Genomic DNA, 22,671 nt, shown 5'->3' on the forward strand with positions numbered 1-22,671 from the left:
AACACTTCACAAAATGATACATTGTAACTTCATTAAATTTCAAATTAATAACCCAAATTTATCCTGTTCAATATATAAGGACAATCTACTCACTTTCATCTGTATGTATATATTTATATATACTGTAATAATGTGTCTCAGTTAAAAACATACAGTATATGTGGACCCATTTACTAAAGAATTGATATTTATCTAGTATATAGACTTTAAGCAAGATTTTTTTTAAAAAAATACAATTAAATAGAAATGGGCACCCAGAATGTGAACTGACCTCTCCGGAGTCATTTGGGGTTTAACTTAAAATGTCTGTGCTAAAAATTACAATTAAAAAAAATCTTCATAAACAGACTCTTCAGGAGATATGTAAACTCCCAAAGCCATTTTCCCCCTCAGGAAGTTTTCTTGGCCCCATTTCAAAGGTGGGGGTGGGAAGGGAGTAGGGATTGATACAATCCCAAATCACAAACACATGTTTATTGACTACAAAAAAGGAACTGTGATTTAATGACCCCAATGTGCATGCTTCCAAATGATCACCATGGAAACTATAATTTAAAATCAAACAAGTAAAAATCAAAAAACACAACAAAATCACACACATCACAGGAAGGGCAGGTCGCGGAGATATCCTTGCAGCCCTCTGGGAAATTGACATGTCCCTGTATCAAAATCGCCTTTGGGCCCCCAGAACTTTCTAGATATGCCCCTGCTCAAGTATGGCAGGAAGATTCATCTCCAAAGAAAAAAACAGCTAATTTGTAAGCGACTCTGAGGAGCCCTATGTCATGTTGTTAGGGTTTTCGAGTACCACACACACAGCTGTAGTGAGAAACAAAGCCAGTTACTCTCTTATCCACTGCGCTGTTACCTGACGCAGATTCCTGGTGACTTTGACATCATGCCAGGCATTATCATTAAACTTTCCATTCACGGGCTCCACTAGTGCTTCAAACGCCCCTGATCCCAAATTAATGACCAGAGAGACAGCTCCATTTTTCAGGGCAAGATTGACATAATCAGCTGATTTCCCAGTGTGAAGCATCAGTCCATTTCTTTGAAGGGTTTTAAAGGACAGAGTTATTTCATCGCTGCTGCTCTGAATGGGGTTTTGAGACAGGTCGTAGCAGAAGTATTCAGATCCCTTGAAAGTGGCAATGTACTCTTCTTTTCCTAGAGGGAAACAGAGACACACACGCATAAGTAAAGCAACGCGCTACGTAAGGCAGCAGATCGCAACGGAAAAAATAATCGGTATGGAAATTAACTCTTTAGCTTATAAACATCAGGACTGATGAGAGTCCTGTCAAAGAAAGTCCAGCAGCACTGTAGGTGGCATCATATCCTATTTAATACAACTCCTCAGCCATTGGGCCATTCACTATAGCAGCTAAAGCTGACATTCTTGAAAATTCAATTAATTTTTAAGTATCACTGCAAGAGCTCTGACCACAGAGAAGCAGCTCTGCGACATCTCCGGGGCACGACTCAGGTACCGCAGATGCATATGGGACGGTTCCCCTCTGTTGGCAACAACGGCTCCCCACATGCTCTCCATCCAAATAAGGCATTATTTTAATGTTCAGTGAGATGTTTATATTTAAAGATCTTCTCAGTGAAGAGCCAAATATCTTCATCACTGAGAAACCATAACAAATTATCTTTTGAGGGGAAAGCAAAATAAAAAAAAAATAGAATTTGGTCTGGGAGTAAATAGATCTCCCGCAGATCACATGCATTTCTTTCGCTCTGGATAAAAGGAGCAGCGACAGAAAATGTAATGGAGTTAGCTGGACTGCTGGTGCAGTCCCTGATCTCACCAAGCAGATGGTAGGGCTGATTTTATGAGGCTGGCAGGAATTCCAGCACATCGTGATGGAGAAAGCATATAAATGAAGTCTCAAAATGTTCTATATGTCTCAGTCTGTAGCATATTTAGGAGTAACAGTGTGACTCCCACAAGATGCTGGACAGACCCAACAGAAATGTGGCTCTTTGGAAAGAACTGTCTTCTCTCACTGATGAAATGAGTTTAACCAAAGGAAGAGTGTACGCCGAAAGCTCCCTCAACATCCTGCGCAATGATGGAATTACGCCAAGAAAAACGAGAAGGTCCGGTCTGGAATCAGCTTCTGATACTATAGACATGGGGCGCCATGTGGTACTGAAGAATCTTAAGCCATTTCACTGGTAATACACCACCTCTGCTGTGCCAACTGGAGAGCTCATATACCAAAAGAAGTCTCATTCCAATGGTGGCAATTGTTTGTTTGTTTGTTTGTTTGTTTGACCTCAGGGCTATTTCCATTTGACAGTCAAATAACTCATATCCTTGCATCAGAGCTCAAATCAAGGTTTCAGCTCACCAGTGTCCAATGACCCGACTCCCTGGATGCAGCAAGTGTCATTAGTGGTTGTAAGTAGGCATAACCTGGCACTGAGTAAGGCAGTGAGCACCTAGGGACTTTCCCAAAGGAGGGTGCCATTAAAGAATAGTCACTGCCTACTAGTAAACTATTAGTGAAGACTAGTGCTCAGGCCACTAACAGTTATCCATACATGGAGCATTCCATTTGATAGAAAACACATTTCTTATCACAGAAAGGACTTAACCTTATATAATGGAACTACTTAGTTGGACGTGGTAGAAGGTGTTCAATCTTTGCGCAGTAGATTGAACAAATGGATCTTTTCCACACAAAGTATCACTGATTTCTACTTTATAAAGGGGAATGTTGGACAAAGAGAGGTTAAGTGACTTCCCAAATTCACCCAGAAATTAATTCTCAGGACAATGTCCCTTCCCATATGCATGAGATAAAATCTCATTAACTTGACTCTGTTTCCACAACTTTCAAGTTCAGAGAACTTCTTTAATAAGTGAAGGATGCCTACAGGTAGATAGAAGTCCTACTGTCCTGACATCTATGACGTATTTCAGGCCATTTTCCTATGCCAAGAAACGGGATTACATTATTGTTCTTGATTTCCTTGCCTTTCATATATACAAACTCAGATCACACAGTTTTGTAAGGTTTTACTATATTCATGTGCTTTAAAGTGTGTTCAAACACAAACCAGAAACTAAAATCAACATGTGGAAAAAAACAAACAAACAAAAACAGACATTTGAGATAGAGGCTTGCTTTGTTTGTTTTTGTACTCCAGGAGTCAAATACACAAGAATATTTTTTCAAAACATCCTTGACTAAACAAAGGTACACACTAGAAGTTTACATTATTACATTAAATAATAAGCCAGGCTGTCTCTGACTATAAAGACAAAGCAAGTTTAGGGAACAGAAAAGGAAAGCCTGCCTATTGAAAATCACATCAGGTTAAATCCTCGGTCCTTAAGAAGAATAGAAAACAGCACTGTTTCACCTGCCACATTCTGTGTCATTTTGAAATTAAAACAATTAATTGATTACTATAAGGAAAAAGATCGCATTAATTTAAAGGTAGAGCAGTTACTCTTTTCTTAGATTTTGTACCTGATGCAATGTTATAAAACATTCCAAAATTCCCAAATATGATTCAACCTATGTAAGTTCTGAGGCTAACTTCTGTTATCTGAAGTAAGAAATCAAGCTTTATAAAATATTCATTCTTCAAGGTTTTATTTCAATTAGGTACACCTCAAAGCAACCAATGTGGAGATAAGTTACCAAACATCCATCAGATAACTCCAAAAAATAGATATACTTTTAATGATATCCTTGAAGTCATTAAATATGAAAACTAAAGAAGATATAGGCAATACTTAGTCCACTGCCTTCATTTATTAGATGAAGAGACTTAGGGCCCAACAGATAAAATTATGGTCATATAATTAATTGGAATAGAATCAAAATATAACCTTGCCCTCTTGATTCCAATTTCATGCTCTTCCTTATTTCCCAGATATTGCCGTGAAATGAGCCTCTAATTCATGACCAAAAACTAAATGCAGCTTAAACTTGAACATGGTTTTCCAAAAATACCCACAAACAAACAACAACAACAACAAATACAAGCTAAGGTAAAAACAAAACAAAAACACAACACAAAACAAACAGCGTTTGAGCATTTTTAAAAATTAATTATAATATCATTCTTCCCAACACCATAACTCTAGGAAAGTTTTTGGTTAATTAAGGTTTATGGAGTAAGAAAGACATGGAGGTATCACAAATAGCATAAAGGAAGAAAAAATATGTCTCAGTTGATGGTTTATTCTTTTAATCAGGATTGTACCTAGATGATTTGCAAAATGATTTCATGTGATTTTTGTGTTTTAAATTTTTTAAAAATTTTTCATTCTCTCAGGGAAAAACCTTGAGCTAAGAATGAGGAGAGCTGAGCGATGCTTTCTTTGTAGCCACTTTTCAGCTCCCTGCCCTCGGCCACCCCACTTGGGCCCACTGGGTCTCATTTTTCTCCCTAGCAAAGCCACACAGCTGGTCTAAGTGATCTCCAGTGTTTAATTCTAAAATTCTATGGTTCTATAACATTCTTGATTTACTGAGCCACTGTTTTATCGATTCATTCAATAAACATTTACTGAGGCTCAACTCTGTGCCAAACTCTATTGCTTTCCTGCTGTCAAAATCAGGCAACATACTAGAGTTAAAATGTTCTTCCAAGATTTCTGATGGCTGCTGCTTTTAAAAGGAGATTTTTATAGCAACCTCTGTTTCTTTGGGCTTCTAGAGCTCGTTTTCCTCTTATACTGTAAGAACTTAAAAATTGAGAAAAACAAAGAGACCTGGAAAGATGTTCTGGTCACACTCTATTAGAAATAAACTTTCTATTCTGATCACCTTTCTTCCTTAGCTCCCCCCAAAATACCTCCAACAGATTTTCTGGCCCTATGTATGCTGGGGTGTTAAAAGAATATCTTTAATATTTTTTCTCCCAAATTTAAGGTATTTATCTATGTAAATGCAAATCCTAGAATAATAAAATATTTTAAGAGAAAGCTGGTATTAAACTAAGTTTATATGAATTCATTTGGGATTTTACACATTTCTCCAACAGAGGTATAGAAGAATCAGTGAATGCTGAATAATGGTTTTCTATGGATAATGCGCTTAATTTGGAATTATTGAGATGCCCTGGGTTCAGTTCCCCACTTTATGGTTGGTGCTATATGACCACAGGTAAGTAATTGTAACAGAGTCTGAATGCCCTTCTACAATGGTTACATTCAGGCTGTCATGCCACACCTTCAGGTTTTTAAAAAAAATCAGGATCTGTAACATAATGATTATGGAATTGTTATTATTATTAATAATATACCGATTCCTCCATTACCTCCCCTTATCCCATCTATTGCAGTTGTGTTGAAAACATCGTCAATCAACATTGTCTAGCTCAGCAGGTCTCACCCCAGGTCCCTCATCTGATTTGAATACTATTTTCTCAGTTCTCCCAAGGATGGTACAAAACTAGTACCTTTCTAAATACACAGGAGAGAGGTTAATTCATTATGCACAATGTATTCTCTGTGGCTTTATTCCACTTCCAACACCAATAGAGATCAAGCCTAAGTGCAAACACACAGATTTTATCAGAAAGATTTTGGAAATAGCTCACAGAATAGAAGGACTCACTGAGCCAGTAAGTCTTGGAAAGGGACACACACGGGGAAGATCTCAGCTCCTCACAGCAGAGCTCCTGGTCTCCCCTGGGGTTGTATCTTGTATCACCCATATAACTTGACAACGTGAACCCAAGACTCAAGGAACTCCTCTCAAGTTCTGAACCCCCTAAAGGAGATTAACTTTGACTAGCTCACCTTGTGCTAACCAGAAGTCTTTACTCTCAGATGAGACTTTTATGACTGGAGTGGGGAGAATGGCAGGATAGTAAAACACAGACACGTGGGGAAGCATCGTGACAGGACAGCCCACCTCTTGATTAACACCTGACACTGTCAACAAGCGGATGTTGGGACCTAATACTAAGAGAGCATCCTTCATGGTCTTTTCCTAGGATGTGAAGAATTGTTACAATTTCCTTCTTAATTTTACCTATGTTATAAACTTAGGTCTTAGGGTCCATTGTAAAAATAAAATAAAAAAGACATTGGCTCATTTGAGACTAATTTTATTTGAACTGTGAAACTTTATCAGACAGTGAATCCCAGAATATGAACTTTAGAGTTGGAAGAGGGAGATCTATAAAAGTTATAGGTCTCCAGATTTTTCTGGCATCTAAAAGGCACACATGAAGTTGGGATGGGAAACTGGATTTCTAAACCAGTTGATGCCAAACAGGGCTACAGCAGAATCACCTCAAAAACCCTTTTAAAAAACATATTTGCAGCACCCATTGTCATAGTCAAAATTTAATAAGCTTAGAGTGGTATTCCTGATACTCAGTATTTTTTAGTTACTTCCAATAGCCAGCTTATCTTGAAACTCAATGTTTTTTTGTAAAGTACTAGGACTTCCCTCAACTTACTTTCCACAGAAAGAACCCACTTCCCAAGAAATAGCACAAAAAGTGAGATGAAATAAAATGAGGCAATCAAAAAGTGAAGCGTATTCTCACTTTTTAGTTTGGAAGTCATGTGATTGGTGAGAGAACATTCTGGTCAGGCTGAATAATACCACCTCTTGAATTAGCAGCTACAATTCACAATACATCAATTCACTTCTCACAGTGAGAGTTCTCTGCTCTCAAGGATAGGACACATATCCACATTCACAGGCTGAAAATGCTGGGTTGTGTTTTTTTTTCTTTTCTACTTATTGTAAGCAAACTAAATACCCTTTTGAAACAAGTCTTTCCTTTCTAAAGATCATCTGCCTTGACACTACATGTCAAGAATACAGGATATATTTTATATTCCATGCTACAAATAAGTTGCCTCCACCTCCATTCCCCCATTACATGCCTTCTCCATGAACAGTTCATAAAACTATAGAAGTTAAAGCAATCTAATTCAAGGGCTTTCAAAAATTTCTTTCCAGTTACCCAGGATCCACATACAACACATCAGCTTTCTATTTGCAATGCACTCTTCTATTTTTTACAGAAATATAAATTGTTTTAAATAATTTCATTTTATAGATAAGAAAACTATGACCCAGGGAACTTGAGATTTGGCAAAAACCACTTAGCTTGCAAATGCCTCAGACTAAAATTCAGATCTCTGAGTCTGAATCCCATGCTTTCTCTACTCCCTTCTCTTTGCATTTCTAATGCTGATTTGCATAGGTTTGAATGGGCACCTTTGCAGTTTCAGAGGGAAGAAAATATTCATTTTGAAGAATATAGCACAGTCAGGTTTTTTCCAAGATGACATTCAACCCCAATTTAATCTCTTTCTCAGATATCTCATTTTTATAACTCAGAGAGAAAATATACAAAATTTTAGCTTTATAGCTTTCATATGATCAAAAATGTTACTGCTATTTTTCTCAGTTACAGTCTCAAAGTGAAGTGATTATCTCAGCTCCCTCACCATATCTGTAATAATTATGTTAACCTTCTCATCATCAAAATTTGAATTTTGTAGTTTTTTTTATATATATAGCATTACAATGAAAGCCTCTGACTCAAACATTGATATCCCTCCTTCAAAACAGACAATGCATTTTTAGTCTACAGTATTGCTCATGATGTGAAAAAAAGCTGTATCATTTTACAATAAAAATAAACATAAATTGAATACATATAACTATCTTGACAAGATGCTAATTACTGACTAATTAGGTATGTCAGGCTGAGGTGATATCATAAAATACTTAATATTCACAGTGATTCTCAACTTGGCATCACAATGAGATCACCTACAGAACCCTGAAACCTAGTGATGCCTAGGTCGTGCCCCTCACCTCAATATTCTTATTTAATTGGTCCAGTGTGTAGCCTGGACATCAAGATTTTCAGATGTTTCCCAGGTGATTCGAACATGCTGACATGGAAAGAATCAAGTGTTGAAAGAGATATGACCTAGGCATTTATTGTGAAATAACTGTGCTCCGATTAGTGTACTAATTTAATTATAATAATGTGACAAAACCATATGGCTCTTTAAGCTATAATTTACACTTTAAATATGTCCATATATAGCACTGCTCTACATGTGCATACTGCTTGAGTAATTAATACGCAGTTGGAATACTTTGTCTTATAAGTTGGGAACACAAGTGCATGTCCTCTCTCCTCTTCAATGGTGCATTACCTGACAGACTTCAGACTTTTTAGGTCACAGTTTTCTTTTTAAGGGTCAATCTTAATGTCAAATCACGTCAGTGAGTATTCAACCCCTTCAGATAGTATGGAAAGCCGAAGCCTGTGCTGATACGACATCATATCTTGCTACCCACTCAATCGCATTAGCCAAACACATAGAAACCTTGCACTTAGCTGAATTCAATTGTTTTCATTTTTAAACTTAAAGAAGATGTAGCCAATCTCCAAAACTTTCCTTATACAAATATATAAGGTTCAGGTATTTCCAGCAAAACCTAATACAAATATTCAAAGAAGGAAAACGTTCCAAATCCTTAAAAAACTGTGCTTTTTATCTGCTGGTTAGAATAAACCCTGGAGCTGATAAAAAGAATATGGAAGCTAAATATCTCACTACGGCTACTTTAAGAAAGGATATTCTACCCTAAAAAGAAGGCCACGGAAGGAAGGCCTGGAAAGAAATAGATAATATATAAGGAAAGATGCAGGACAGGAGCTCGCCCTGACACAGCGAGCGAGACGGGCCGCCCGCCGGTCGGCGACCCCTCGACAGGCCCGTCTTTCTGTCACTCCCGGCCTGTCCCTGTCCCCGCCCGCTGCAGGCTGGCGTTTTCAATGTCTAAGTCCCTCTTTATTCGAACAGACAAACGCACAAAGGGCTGACTGGGCTTCTCCTGCTGCTGGGCCTTCATGAACAACCGGCTCAGGGCTCGAACGAAGTCAAAGGCAGACTAAAGGCCTCCCCACAACAGCCTTTAGTGCGTCTCCGCTTGTGTTCTCTTTACACGCCATTTCAGTTGGGGAACAGAGTTTCCCCCAGTTGCCCCTCTGGCCCTGCTCGTCGGCCGGGTGAACAGCGGGCTCTGGGGGGCTGGGGGAGAGGAGAGGCAGGCGGGTCGGGCGGAAGGCCCCCCTCGGGCGGGCCTCGGAGTCTCTGGCCAGACGGACCCTTTATCCTCTGGCCGAGTGGAGGGAGGCCCAGGGGCGGCCCTTCGCGGTCCCGCTTCGGGTCAGCGGCCTTTCTTCTCGGCGTGGGCCCCGGACACGTCGGGCTTCTCCACCAAACGGAAAGGCTGCCGCTTCGGGCGATCAGGTGCACTCAGGGCCTTCGGCCTGCGGGCCGCCGAGCAGGCTGGAGGCATCCTCAGAGCAAAGCGGTCTGACGGCTTTGAGGTTTTCTTGGCGGCCGGGGAGAATAATTTGATTTCTCTTGGAATAAGGCCATATTCAGCAGAAAAGGTCTGCTGTGCTCAAGGTCACGGACCTTGGCCCCGTGGATCTTTAGTTATTCAACAGAACAGCCACCCCAAGCCCTCGAGCACCTTCCGGCGCCGCTGCAGGCCTGCCTGTGAGGCCTCCCCGCGGCCTCCGAGCTCTCAGCCCCGCACGTCCCCCGATGCTGCGGTGCTGCTCTGCCACCCGCATTCCCCACACTCCCCTGGGGTTTCAAAGAAACGCTCCCATGAGTCAAGATCAGTATATAGGAAAGTGACTAAATAGCGAAATTTCAAGGGGGAACAGATATTTTCAATTGACGCATTTCAAAGCCTTAAGTCTTAAGCATCATTTCAGAATACGTATATTGTTTGCAAAATAAGCTATGGAAGCCCTGAGGAACTAATGAAACCATTAATTAAAAAACATACTAAAGACCTACTATGTGCGAGGCTCCATGTTAATTGCTTTGAGGAAAACAAAGACGAGTAACGCAGAGATCTATATTACAAGCTGTTCACATCGCAAAGAGGTGCAAGGCATACAAAAGGCCATGGAAAGTAAAAAGAGATTATTTCCAAAGTGTTGAGATACATTTCACACAGAAGGTGAAATTCAGATAACAACTTGGAGGATGACATATTTGAAATTTAGGGGACTGGGGGAAAAGCCACTCCAGGTGAGGAGATGGAAAAGAGTAAAAGTTTTGAGGTAAAAAGTCAAACAATTAATGAGAGTTGACTATAACTAAGGTGGCATGGAGGAGAGGAATGGCAAGCGAAGGGAGGGCGTCTGATTCAGGCTGACTTGTAAAAGGCCTTGATAAAGGAAGGAGACAGGCCTGATGTTTTTATCAGGAACATCCACCCGAGAGCAAGTGGTGAGTTACGGAGTGGCATGAATTGAGGGACAATTGCACCCCATTTTTTGTTATAATAGTTTTGAACAATGCAGTTTACCGAAGATGAAGGTAATGATTTCAATGGAAAACTAAGGAGAGTTAAGCATTTGCAAACCACTGTTCAGGTTTAGTTCAGAGGGGGAAAGAACAGATGGATGGTCCATCACAAGGTATTTTTATTCTCATTGCCTATCAAGTAGACGAACATTTGTGAGGAAAAAGCCTTCATGCAAAAAGGGTTTACTCTGAATTATCTGCCAAGGAGGATATTGCTCTAATGATTGTAGAAAGTAAAACTAAGTTATATTCTATTTAACTGTGAGATATATTCTAGTAAGTTACATTAAATATGATTAAAGAATATAATAAAAAGTCTTCAGAGTTTTAAAAACTACCATACTGATCATATAAGAAATAATAGTGCAAAGTACTCTTTTAAAATGTTCTATGTGATGATCTTATATGTGGAATCTAATCAAAAAAATAAATCAATAAACAAAATAGATCCAGAGACATGGAAGCATGAAACAGACTGAGGGATCTCAGCGTGAAGGGGGGGGGGGGGGGGAATTAACCTAAGAACCATAACCCAAGGACATAGCCAATAGTGTAGTGAGGACCTGGAGTGGGGGTGCAGGGTGGAGGGGATCAAGGGGAAAAGGAGGACATCTGTAATACTTTCAACAATAAAGATAAATGTATGCCCTAGCTGGCTTGGCTCAGTGGTTAGAGCACCAGCCCATGGACTGAAGGGTGCTGGGTTCGATTCTGACCAAGGGCACGTACCTCGGTTGCAGGCTCAGCCCTGGTAGGGGAACGAGCAGGAGGCAACCACTCTCTCTCACATCGATGATTCTCTCTCTCTCTCCCCCTTCCATTAGCTCTGAAAAAGCAATGGAAAAAATAGCCTCAAGTAACAATTAAAAATAAATAAAGAAGGATGGAGGGAGGGAGGGAGGGAGGGACGGAGGGAGGAAAATTTTTAAAAATAAATAAAATGTCCTATGTGAAAGATAACTTTTCTCATAGGATACATTTAAGTGCAAATGTATACAGAGTCTAACTACATTTTCTCTGACTTTGTTCCTGGTGTCGTGGGAAAGAGCCCAGTCTCCAGAATCACAGGAGACAAACCACTCCATCGCTTATTAGCTTTGTGATGAGGGGCAGGTTTCCCCAGAGGTGAATGAGTTGATGCTTATAAAGTTATTAACATAGGATCTGACCACGAATGTCATCCCGTTCTCCTGTACACAATGTTTGTTCATTTGGTTTTTTAAATCTTATAAAATCAATTCCATTCATTTTATTTCATGGAGAGCTGCTTTCCTATCTTAATTAAGAAAATACTCCCCACCCCCAAAATTATTAAGATTTTTTTTGTCCTTTTTTCTCATATTTCTATAATAGTGCAATCCCTTTATTGTTACTGATGTGCAGGGTATGTGAGATGAACCAAATTTTGCTTTTCCACATGTATAATCAGTCCTTCCGACACTATTAAATATTGTCTTTTCCTTACAGTTTTTCAGCAGCACATGTATCACATGCTAATCTCCAAATGTACTTGCTCCATTTCTAAACTCTTTCTTCCCCACACACCTGTTTATGTGCCAGAATCAGACTGTTTTAATAGTAGTCATTTCGCAGCACCCTTTAATATCATGTCGGAAATTTACCCCAATTACTACCTTACTAAAAAAATTAGCCTTTTATATAAGTATATCCTTGAATATTAATTTTAGAATCAATTTGTCAAATCCTCAACTCTTTTCCTCAAAATGAGATTATGAGTTATGTTGCCCTAAATCTACAATTTAATTTAAAGCTTGAATCACCCTATCCAGGGGCAAATGGCTTATTACCCACTTATTTCAGTCCTGTTTTATATCCTTCAGTAAAGTTCTATTATTTTCTTTATGTAAATCTTGCACAAGGCCCGTATTTTTAATGTTTGTGTAAGCTTTTCACATTCCTAAAAATCTTAACGAGGTAAAAAGAAATCCTATTTAAACACCTACATTCATTTAATATACCTGATGATTTGAAAGAAAATCTCATCAATATTTTTGCCTTCCCATTTAAGTCTTCTATCCTGATGATGCTAAATAACTGAATTTATAAGAAAAATATTCATCCTTTATATTATTCTTCTGGATCTGGAAAGAACAGCATTTTTATTTTTTACCAGACTTACATATGCTTCTTGAGTCATCAAGCCATACTATTTTAATATTATATCTATGGCAAGAAACAACTCCCATAAATTTCAGAAGAAACTATCAAAAGCGAAAAACAATATGAGAAAACATAATTTAACTAAAAACAAAGCAGCCCAAACATATCTAATCACCATGCCCTATAGTCAAAAAGTAAGGACTACACCATCCTGATAGATGACTACCAATTTTAATCTTACACATTTAGAGGATGGGATAAATTTTCTAACTCCTGGGAGGACATACTTTCCTCCTACTTCAATTTCTTCATTTAGTTTATGTTCCAGGTGGAAGGAAAGTAAGTATTCACTATTACTATTTAGTAACAACCATGCAGGACAGAAAATTACATCAAAAGTCAAACAGCCACCTTTCTTCTGCAATTTTAATACGGAGACCCAGCACTTAACACATTAACTCAGGAAATGAAAATGCTGCAATTTAAGCCAATTCAAGATGCTGGGGAGCATCTACAGGATTATTAAATATACATTTTTCTTTGTAAAAGCATAGATACATAAATTTCTTGATTTTCATATTGAAAAGAACATGTCACATTACAGGTCCAAATGTGACCCAAAATAAACATTCAAAGCGACATCTCAGAAAGCAGTATTTTTCTATGAAGTACACTTTTCTATACGAAAAAAGTGTCTCTAATTTTCATTTCTAAAAGAAAGTAAATAATATAAGAATGAATAAAAAATAGAATCTGAATCTCTCTATCTCTTTACCAGGCTTTATTTTTCCCCCATACAGCATCTATCATTAGTAAGTTATGAAATATGTATTTATTTCTATGTCGCCCACTAATGCGTGAGCTCCGTGTGGATGCGAAAGTTTTGTTTTTGTCACTGGCATGGTGGTTGTTTTCCACTATGTCCCAGAGCCTGGAACAGTGACTAACACCTAGGAGGCACTCAACAACGATCTACTGATTGGATTATTCATAAATACTTCATTTAAGATGTGCACAAGAACTAAAAGCTAACTAAATAAACCATTGCAAAGTAAAAATGGAACTTCCTGTCATTATCTATGACCTTTTAAAACTTTACTGTCCTTAAAAGTAAAAATCAAATTTGATTATAAAGAGCTAAAGCAAAGCTACTGCCTGAATGTGACTTCAGGAATAATTTTTATTTACGTGACTCCCAGTCTAAGGAGGGAAAATAGATATTTATGATATGCTAAATCATCCAATTACATTTGTTAAAAATCCCCCCAAGGAAGAAAAACTGAGTTGTGCCGTTAGGACAGACACCCCAGCGGCACTGGGAAGGGCTTCCCAGTAAAGGAACGTTTCCATCGTGGGGACCCACAGAAAGAGGAAGAGATAAGGTAGGTGGGAAGCAAGGAACATTCTAGGTGTCCACAAAGACATCTATAACGTTCCAAGGCCAGAAAGACCTTGGCAAATTCTAGACGCCGTGAGAAGCCGAGAGGTGCTAGAAAGGAGTCAGGACGGCAGGTGGGAGGCAGCCCCCCCGGCAGCCCTTCTCGCCCGGCGCCAGCTGGAGTCCTTGGGACTTTCCCGAACCTTCCCGGCCCAGCCAGGCGCTGCGCCAGCAACGCGTGGGAACAGGAAGGGCTCCCAGCGGGCTGGGCTGGTCAGTGACCAGAGCGACTGCTGCTGGCGGAAAACGGCATTTTGGGCTCGGAAAGTCGGAAGCTCCTCAGGCAGCTTTCCGAATTCCCCGAGCGCACCGGGCGTGAAGCTCGCGCCGAGGAGAACCAGCGCCTGGGCGGCGGACCTGAGATCTTCCTGCGGGGGGACAAACGGAGGCCAAGCCTCATCCATCCATTGCAGTGCCGGGGACGCAGGCTAGGTTCCATCCGTCAGCTTAGAAAATCCGGTCTCTTACGGGTCCTCACCTCCACAGTTGTTCCTGCCTCCGAACTTTCCTCTCTTTGCCCTGACCTGTTCCACTGGGCACGTATTTCCAGAATCAGCTCAAGTCCCATCACAAAGGTGCTTCTCTGGGCGATGCCTCCCTCTTCTGACCTTGTCCGGTATTTTATATATGCCCTTTATTACACAATTCCTCCCTCAACGTATATGATTCCGCAGGAGAGGGGAGGAAGACTACACATGTGAATGTATTTTTCTAAAAAGAACATTTCCAATGAGGATATGAAAGACCAGTTCAAGGTCCAGCATTATATTGTTTGGGAGAACATCCTTCATTCTGAATCATTCTGTTTTCATATTTTTCTATAGGCTCTCTGTGCAACAGGGGGTCCTCTCCAGTAATTACTTGCTAAACAAATCACATCTATCAAACGCGTCTCAATTTGAGACATGTTTGCTTAAGTTACTCTCTAGAGATTGTCTTAAAGAAGAAAAAAGAAGAAACTTGTAGGTGGTCGGCCAGAGGAAAATATAATTTGTATTTATTTATTAGCCAGTTTGAATGCCTCGTATTTAGTGTTTTAGGTACTCAGGATAGACATGAAATGTGTAAAATCTTTCATATTATTGAATTCAGTTCAGAAAAATTCCTTGGCCCTCCAATAGAAAAATAAGCAAAGAGGATGAATCAACAATCCATGAAAATAAAAATTAATAATAAATAAATCTATGAAAAATTATACAACTTACAGGCATTCAAATAAATGCATGGGAAAACAAAACAGAAATGTCTTTGTGTTTTGTTTACACTATTCGACACTAGTTGCATGCAATAAGACAAGCAGTTCATATCTTAACCAGCAGAAATGCAAAGTGGTACAAAGTATGGGAAATATAAATTGGAAGTTCTTTAAACATTCAAAAAAACCTTCTACCATTGTTCTAATAATTCCACTTCCAAATCACACATCTATGGGGGGAAAATTCAGAAACATGAAAAAAACTGTAGATTAAGATGTACAATACAGCCCTAAAATTCAGGAAAATTATAAATAATTAAAATATTCAATTACTGGAAAATTTTTAAATAATTTATGAAACAACATTACGTTGGAACAGTTTGCTGTCGCTAAAAATCATGTTTCACGTTCTAACAATGAGGATAAATTACTCCCCACATGAAGCTAAACAAAATAAAGCTTGGACAGACAAATTGTATCACAGTTGTATGATTACACTTATATATGTATGTTTTTCGCTCTTTAAATCGTTTTGTATCTTCCAGACTTTCCATAATGAGCATTCTTTTATAACCAGCAAAAGTTAATAATATTAAATGATTAACTGAGGCTCATTTTGCCATGCTCATGAATTATCCGGCATAAATAGCTCCCTTTCACAAGTTAAACCAAAGAGATGCCAAACCATATTGGGCTCTACAGAGACTCAACTGCCAACAATGACATAATGCGAAACCTCCTACAGAGACCCTCTTCTCTTCCACACAACACTGTAATTTTTTTTAGCAATGTTTAACAGTTGGAAATACTGAGAAGCTACAGACGAGAACATTAGTAGAAAGTATTTTCCATCACGCCTTTTCAGGGAAAATCCCTTAGTAGATCTATTTCTGAGTGATGTTTTTACCCAGGCTCACAAAGTTTAAAGCAGATTATATAAAGCATGTATTTATGAGCATCTTTCTCTATCAACTGGAATTCACTTTGGCCATCACCCTGACAAAGATCATCTGTTCTGGGCTTGTCTACCACATGACCCAGTATTTGGAGGGTGTGAAAGACAAAGATAGCAAAAAGTCAGAGCCTAAAAAGATGGTACTTGAGCAACCACTTCTCCTAAAACTGACAAGAAATACTAGATAAATAGCCTGATGACAATTTGCAACCTTCTGTGGTCTATAATTCAAGTGTACTCTCTGTACCTTACCAACAGGCTTAATGGGCCAACAAAGTTCATAAAAACCCAGAATGGACTTGGCTTCAGCCAACAGGCTGTCCAGACTTCTACTCCACTATAACCAGCATGCTGGCCTGAGAAGCCACGGACTTGTCTAGACAGAAGATTCACTTTCCTTATAGAAAAGTCCTTACCTTCAGAGTCTACCTTTGCCTTTGGTGGCTGAGACCATCTTCTGCTCTCTCTTCTATACATATATATCCATGTAAATCCTCAAAACTCATGGCCTCTGTGTTTTCCTGATGAGTTTATCTGGGGTTCTCTCCCTCAAGTCCCAGTACTTCTGTGATGTGTCAGGTTTTCCTTGCTTTGCCCAACAGCGAATTCAGCATAATTGAACACCCACACAGTCTAAAAGTCTTTATTTCTCCTCTATCAATCTACAGGGCTGATGAACAATAGTTAGAATTTGTATTCAAATTTTAGATAGTCTGAGTTGTGTACTTACTATTGGGGGTGGTCTTCTTGCAAGGAAAAGAATACAGAATTAGTTACTTGCACACACACAAAGAAATCACAACTAATTTGTGGATATACCAGTTCCCTTTTATCTGAGAGCTCTTTAGGCATTTACTAAAATATTAACATGGAAATGCTTCCAGATTACAATGTGTCTTCTTCTCCTTGCAGAGAACACTCTACAGCTCCTAAAACTTATTAGGGGCATCTGGGAATGAGGAGTCCAGAGAGAGAATCAAAGTAGAAACTGCAGTTTACAGAAATGTGCTCATTTATTTACTGATAGATAGATTTTGCTTTTTATGGTGTGTCGGCCTTCCCTTGCTTAGGGCATGTATGTAGGGCTCCGTCTCTGCCAATGACACTGTGACTTTTGGCTAAGCTATTTCAATGTGAAATCTGAAGTCATGTCAATGGCACTAGTAATACATATTGCATCGCTTGCTTCCTGGGAAGATTAAGTGCAAGCACAGTAACGTGGATTTATAGACCATTGTCTGGAAATTCTTGCACTAGATGATCCCTCTTTCAGGGCACTCTTCCTGGCACACAGTAGATTTCACCAATTAGGGACTGATATGTGTGATGGATGGAAATGAATCTCAGATGCATCCTTGCCCTTGCTCTGTCCCTAAAATAGAGAAAAATGAGGCAGTTGTGGTCATCTCCATTTTCTTTAACAGACACAAGTCATCTACATCCAGATTAAAATAAAGTGGACACTGCTGGCATTTGTATTTATTTCCCAGCTGTTTCTGTCTCCCGGTTTTACCAATTCCGATTAGAAACGCTCTCATTCCCGAGGAATGTAAAAAACTGCCTCAACTGTGCACTGTCCTCTGGGTGTTCAGATATAACATAAACATCTACTGTGATAATAATGTACTGAACTTTATTTAAGCTATTGTAAAGTAGTCAGAAAAGTGACTCCAATACAAAGAAAAAAGATCCCAAGTGCGAGGCCCCTGCTTTGTGAAGCCAGACCTCCTCGTCATTGCCTTTTGACTTATGATAAAATAGGGTTTCAGTCAGCAGGTGGTTTCTGGCGAGGTGTCAGCACAGGTCTCGGAGGACGATCCACTCTCCGGTTCTGTGCTCTCTTCCCCTGGATCCTCTAAGAACCTTCTCTGAAATTTAAACATCGAATAAAAAAGCTTCCAAACATTTAATGTGGCAGCAAACGCACCAACAGGCCCTATGGGCAGCAGCCCACTATTTTACCCTTGTCTTTAATGTCAGGTTGCTTTTTATTCCAGAGGTCAGGGAAACAAACACCCTGTGAGCTCATTATGTGCGTGCCCAAGCAAGCAGAAAAGCGGCACCTTTCCAAATGCCAGGCAATAAAACCTAGGATTTTTTCTTTGTGCCTCACTGTAATTTGGGTGATAAAACACTTGCTAATACAAGCTATTAAAACAAACCAACAAAAGGAAACCAGTCTCTCATAGTCTATTTAAAACCCCCCTTGCTGTGTTCTTAATTAACTGCTGACTTATAAACGGGAAAATGTCAGTCAAGATGTACAAAGTTATCTTTAGCACCATCTAACTTAAAATTGTAAGACTCTGAGTATTTGAAGATAAAGGATAAAAATAAATAGTAGGCAACTCATGTTAGCCAGCACTTTGGAATCAATTTTAAGTGGTAGGAAACTACACAATGAGAACCCATTTTTCTATGGTTCCTGGTATTACAGTTCAATTTATTTCAGAATATTCTTTCAGCAGATTCTTCCAGTAACTGGTAACAAATGAACTGATATCCTCAATAATGACCTCAAAACTTTGTGACGTCCTGAGAATTAGATCGTAGGGGAAAATAAGTAATTCTGAATAATTTTATTATTAGGCTTATTTTATTTTTAATTCATTAGAAAGAAGTGATCTATGTGTTGTGCCTGTATATAGTAATTCTTTTCTGCACAGAATCTCTCTGAAAAATGTTGAAAAATAAAAGTGCACTCTATCCTTAGGAGCTTTTCTAAAGAAAAGTTATCTCTATAAAGTAAGGAATGTGAACTTGCGGACAGAACATGTTCCCTTCATTCCTCCCCCTCCCCGAACCCCACTCTTTCTTCCTTTCCCATCACTCATAGAGCCAGGGTCAGTACAGCTTGTACTGGGGCTTTAGGGCTATAATAAACAAGGACAGTTTGCTGGTCCTAATTAATTCCTGTTAAAATAAGCCCTGCACGTCCGGCCGTTGGATTCCCTGTCAGGGCCCAGGCCCAGGTTGGGGGCTCCATCCCCAGTAGGGGGCGTGCAGGAGGCAGCCATCAATGTTTCTCTCTCATCTATTTTTCTCTCTCTCTCTCCTTGTCCCTTCTTCTCTCTCTAAAATCAATAAAAACATATTTTAAAAAATTAAGCACTGTCCAACAATAGCCTGCCAAGAATTGTTGAAAACAACAACAAACGGTGCCATTCTATTTATAATGACCCCCATATTTAAATAAGCAGATTATTGTAGGGTCTTTCTGAGCTGCTCTATGGCCACAGGGCAAGGACGGTAACCTGGAATAATGGAAGGTTTTCCTGCAGACATTTGCAGGCTGGGCTATCAGCAGAATGACTTTCCTATAAGATCAGAGAGGCAATGTCATTAATGGTTTATTACCCTTCTATTTTATTTTTCACATTTCTCTTCCATAACTGACACCACTGATCATTCCCACCCTTCAGTGAAACATTGCCTCTTGTTTGTTTGGTGTTTGTTTTTGTTTTAGGAGAGCAGGGGAAAGAAAGGGGATAGAAGAGAGCCAGAACTCAGGGACTTTGAAAGCAAGGACGTAATCACCCACCACATAAATATAGCCGATGTTATTTTAGCTTTGTAGTAGTGTAAGTCAACACTTATTTTTGATATTACATATCTGTACAAGAAAAAAATACTCCAGAGGGGGAGATAAGGAAGGAGAAAGAAGGAATTCTTAGACCAATTTAAGGGTAAATTGACCTATAAATGTGGTCAAATTAAACTCAAACCACTTTTCAACCTAATTACCGATACAAAGAAATGGAAAGATATTGACTGCTAGGCTTCAGAAAGCTTGGGTATAATCATTAGAAATATGTCAGTCATACCACCAAGATAAATCTAGGTTTTAATCACTTCTCATTATTTCCTCTGTTGCCACCCTTAGTCTGAGTCACCAGCACCTCTCTGGGATTTCTATAATAACCCCCAAGCTGGTGTCACTGAGTCTACCCTTTCCCCACTCCCTACCCCTAAGAAAGCAAGATGAATCTTTAAACCTTGAAGTCCTATCATGTCACTTTTTGGCCTATCCACCACACCCCACTCAAATGAGAAATTAAGTAGCCTTGTGAGTTAGAAGCAGAAGAGGTGTCAGTTAAATTGCCAGTTATAAAAATAGTCACAGGGGTGTAAACTACATCATAGGGAATATAGTCAGTAATATTGTAATAATTATGTATGATGCCAGATGGATACTATAATTATTGTGGTGGTCACTTTGTAAGGCATATAAATGCCAAATCACTATGCTGTATACATGAAGCTAACATAATATTGCATGTCAACTATAATTAAAAATAAATTAATAAAAAAGCGTAAGTAACACTTATATTCTAAAGAGCAGCTCAATCTGTACTAGCACAGTCATGAAGATGATCTGATAAAGTCAAAAGGTAAGGACAAGATAAATAATTAACTAGTTAGAGAAACGGGAGTTTATAAAGTTCTGGAAGTATCAAGTTTCTCCAATGTATATGGTTTTGCTCCATGTAAACATTTATACTGAGGTTTATAGGCGAAAAATGAAATTAATTTATCATCTAAGTAAATATTTATTTTGTATAGAAAAACATGGTTGAACAAATATATTCAGCAGCCTAGCCTGCCTCTGTTGGAGGCTGACATGACACAGGTTCTGTCGGTGCTACACTGATCACCACCATTAATGACTTGGAAAACCTACCCCCCAGTCCCCTGTCCCCACCATTCCACCCAATCTCAAGGGCTCCTCAAGCAAAGCAGCAGCCTACAAAGAAAAAAACAGAGCAAGACACAGAACTCTCAGCTAGGCTATTATCTCCCTCACACTTGCTATGACATCTTCATCAGAAGAGATGGCCCCATTGAAATCAAAATCAATTCATTGGTTAAAAAATAATAAGGCTGTTTTAGCAGCAGGTCCCCCACTGTGCTCCAGCCACAGCCACCAGCCCACTGTTTCTCTAACAAGCCGGACAGTTCCACAGACTCCACCTTTCGCGGACTTTCCCCTGCCCGGTATGTTGGCCCAGGCGGCACTGCTTGCTCCCACCTTCTAATCTTCGTTCCACGATCACTCACACTTGGCCTTCCCCTGGCCCTGCTTTGTTCTTCCCCACAGACCTTACATGCTTCCTAATATAGTAGATAATTGCTTACGCTAATACTCGCCCGTCCGCCACAAAGGAATTCAGCTGACACAGGACAGGGGTCTCTGGAGCCTCCCCGGGGCCTAGACTGATGACACACCCCTGACAATTTTTAAAGGACGGCTGTTCCTTGTGGTAGAAGGGCACACATGGAGTTGTAAAGCCCTTCCCTCTGCAAAGACACCACCGAGCCCAGCCGTGAGTGTCTTTGCTTCTCCGTCTGGGCTGGGGACGGCCATGAGGTAAGACCTCTGCGTTCTGCCCTCAAAAAGAAGAAGAAAAAAGAAACTGAATGTCTTTTTAACTCTTCAACAGCTGAAATGCCCATTTCCTTTAAATCACGAAGGTAATTTGGTGACCCTTACAGCAGTTCTGAGCTGTCATTATCCCCAACTGAGAGAGAAAGAAAGAGGCTGCAGGGTTTATGGAGGCCCGAAGTGGCAGAACCAGGACTAGTAAACTACGTTATTACATTTCCCCTCCTATACGGTCACAACAAACTGTGGGTACATCTCAGGTGACAGTAAATTGGCTCACAGACAGGAGTCTCCTCCACCAAGAGAGGCTTTTCGCCTGTGTAATCAGCTTCTGAACGCGGAGGCGAGAAGGCTACTTTACTGATTTGCTTTCAGCAAGTCTCAGCCTTTCTTTCATTTTGGTTATTTGGTGCCTTTGTTAAATTCAATGTGCAGGTGCTTCACCTGAATCTTGCTTTTACCTAATTTTATCCTGTTCTATAAACACTGCACTTATACAGCCCAGCCCAGGGTCCAGAAAGCATTCACATCGCATCTGTTTGACTCAACCTCAAACCACCCTAGATGAGGTAAGAGCAGGTGGGGGCGTCTTCACTGCAGAAGAATTAACATCCCCTTCTTTGGTCACACGCGAAGTGCTTCCTTCTATCCCTTGATATCCACACGCTGCCCAATCCCTCCTTTTTAGAATCGTGTAAGGTTCTTGAGAACAGCCTATCAAATATCATACCATCCAGACAGAATGCATCGCAGCCCAGAGCTTATAATAGAGCCTTTTAAACTGTGGGCAAGCAACAGGTATTTGAAGAACGAACCATAAACTCAAAAGACAGCCTCAGGCAGGTTATTAGAGAGGGTGGTAGGAGGAAGCACCTGCCGGCCTCCCTTTACCACTCAACGTGAGCACACTTGGCTGCTTCCCAACCCTTCATTTTGCTCCCCATTTACGTGTCACACACATGCAGGATGGCATGAGCTACGGCTGTGTGTTGCCAGCAAGAAGGGCAAATGCTAAACGCATCAATAGCACATGGCTTTAAGGTTCCATTGGGCTGTAAATGGATTTAGAAGCAATTGTTCTTTTGCCAATGCACACTTTTTGATTTAGTAACCTATTTTTCATTTTGCTGGACCCTTTTTACAACATTTACCCATTACAAAGGGCTCCATTAAATTTAATATGTATAGTTTCTCCTGCGCAGAAAGCGTGTTGATTTGATAG

At 39.8% G+C, this 22,671-nt stretch overlaps 1 protein-coding gene across 9 annotated transcripts in view; it reads right to left on the reverse strand.

The window, feature by feature from the left end:
- NRXN1 (neurexin 1) overlaps positions 1–22,671 on the reverse strand; it is a 916,310-nt gene that overhangs the window by 578,948 nt on the left and 314,691 nt on the right. For all 9 annotated transcript variants that reach the window (XM_087823555.1, XM_087823549.1, XM_087823546.1 and 6 more), the window contains one exon: positions 869–1,170. In XM_087823555.1, the coding sequence (XP_087679681.1) occupies positions 869–1,170 (302 nt within the window). The remainder of the gene's footprint in view (positions 1–868; positions 1,171–22,671) is intronic.

Source organism: Miniopterus natalensis, chromosome 13 (genome assembly GCF_054644295.1).
Source record: "Miniopterus natalensis isolate mMinNat1 chromosome 13, mMinNat1.hap1, whole genome shotgun sequence".
Lineage (NCBI taxonomy): Eukaryota > Metazoa > Chordata > Mammalia > Chiroptera > Miniopteridae > Miniopterus > Miniopterus natalensis.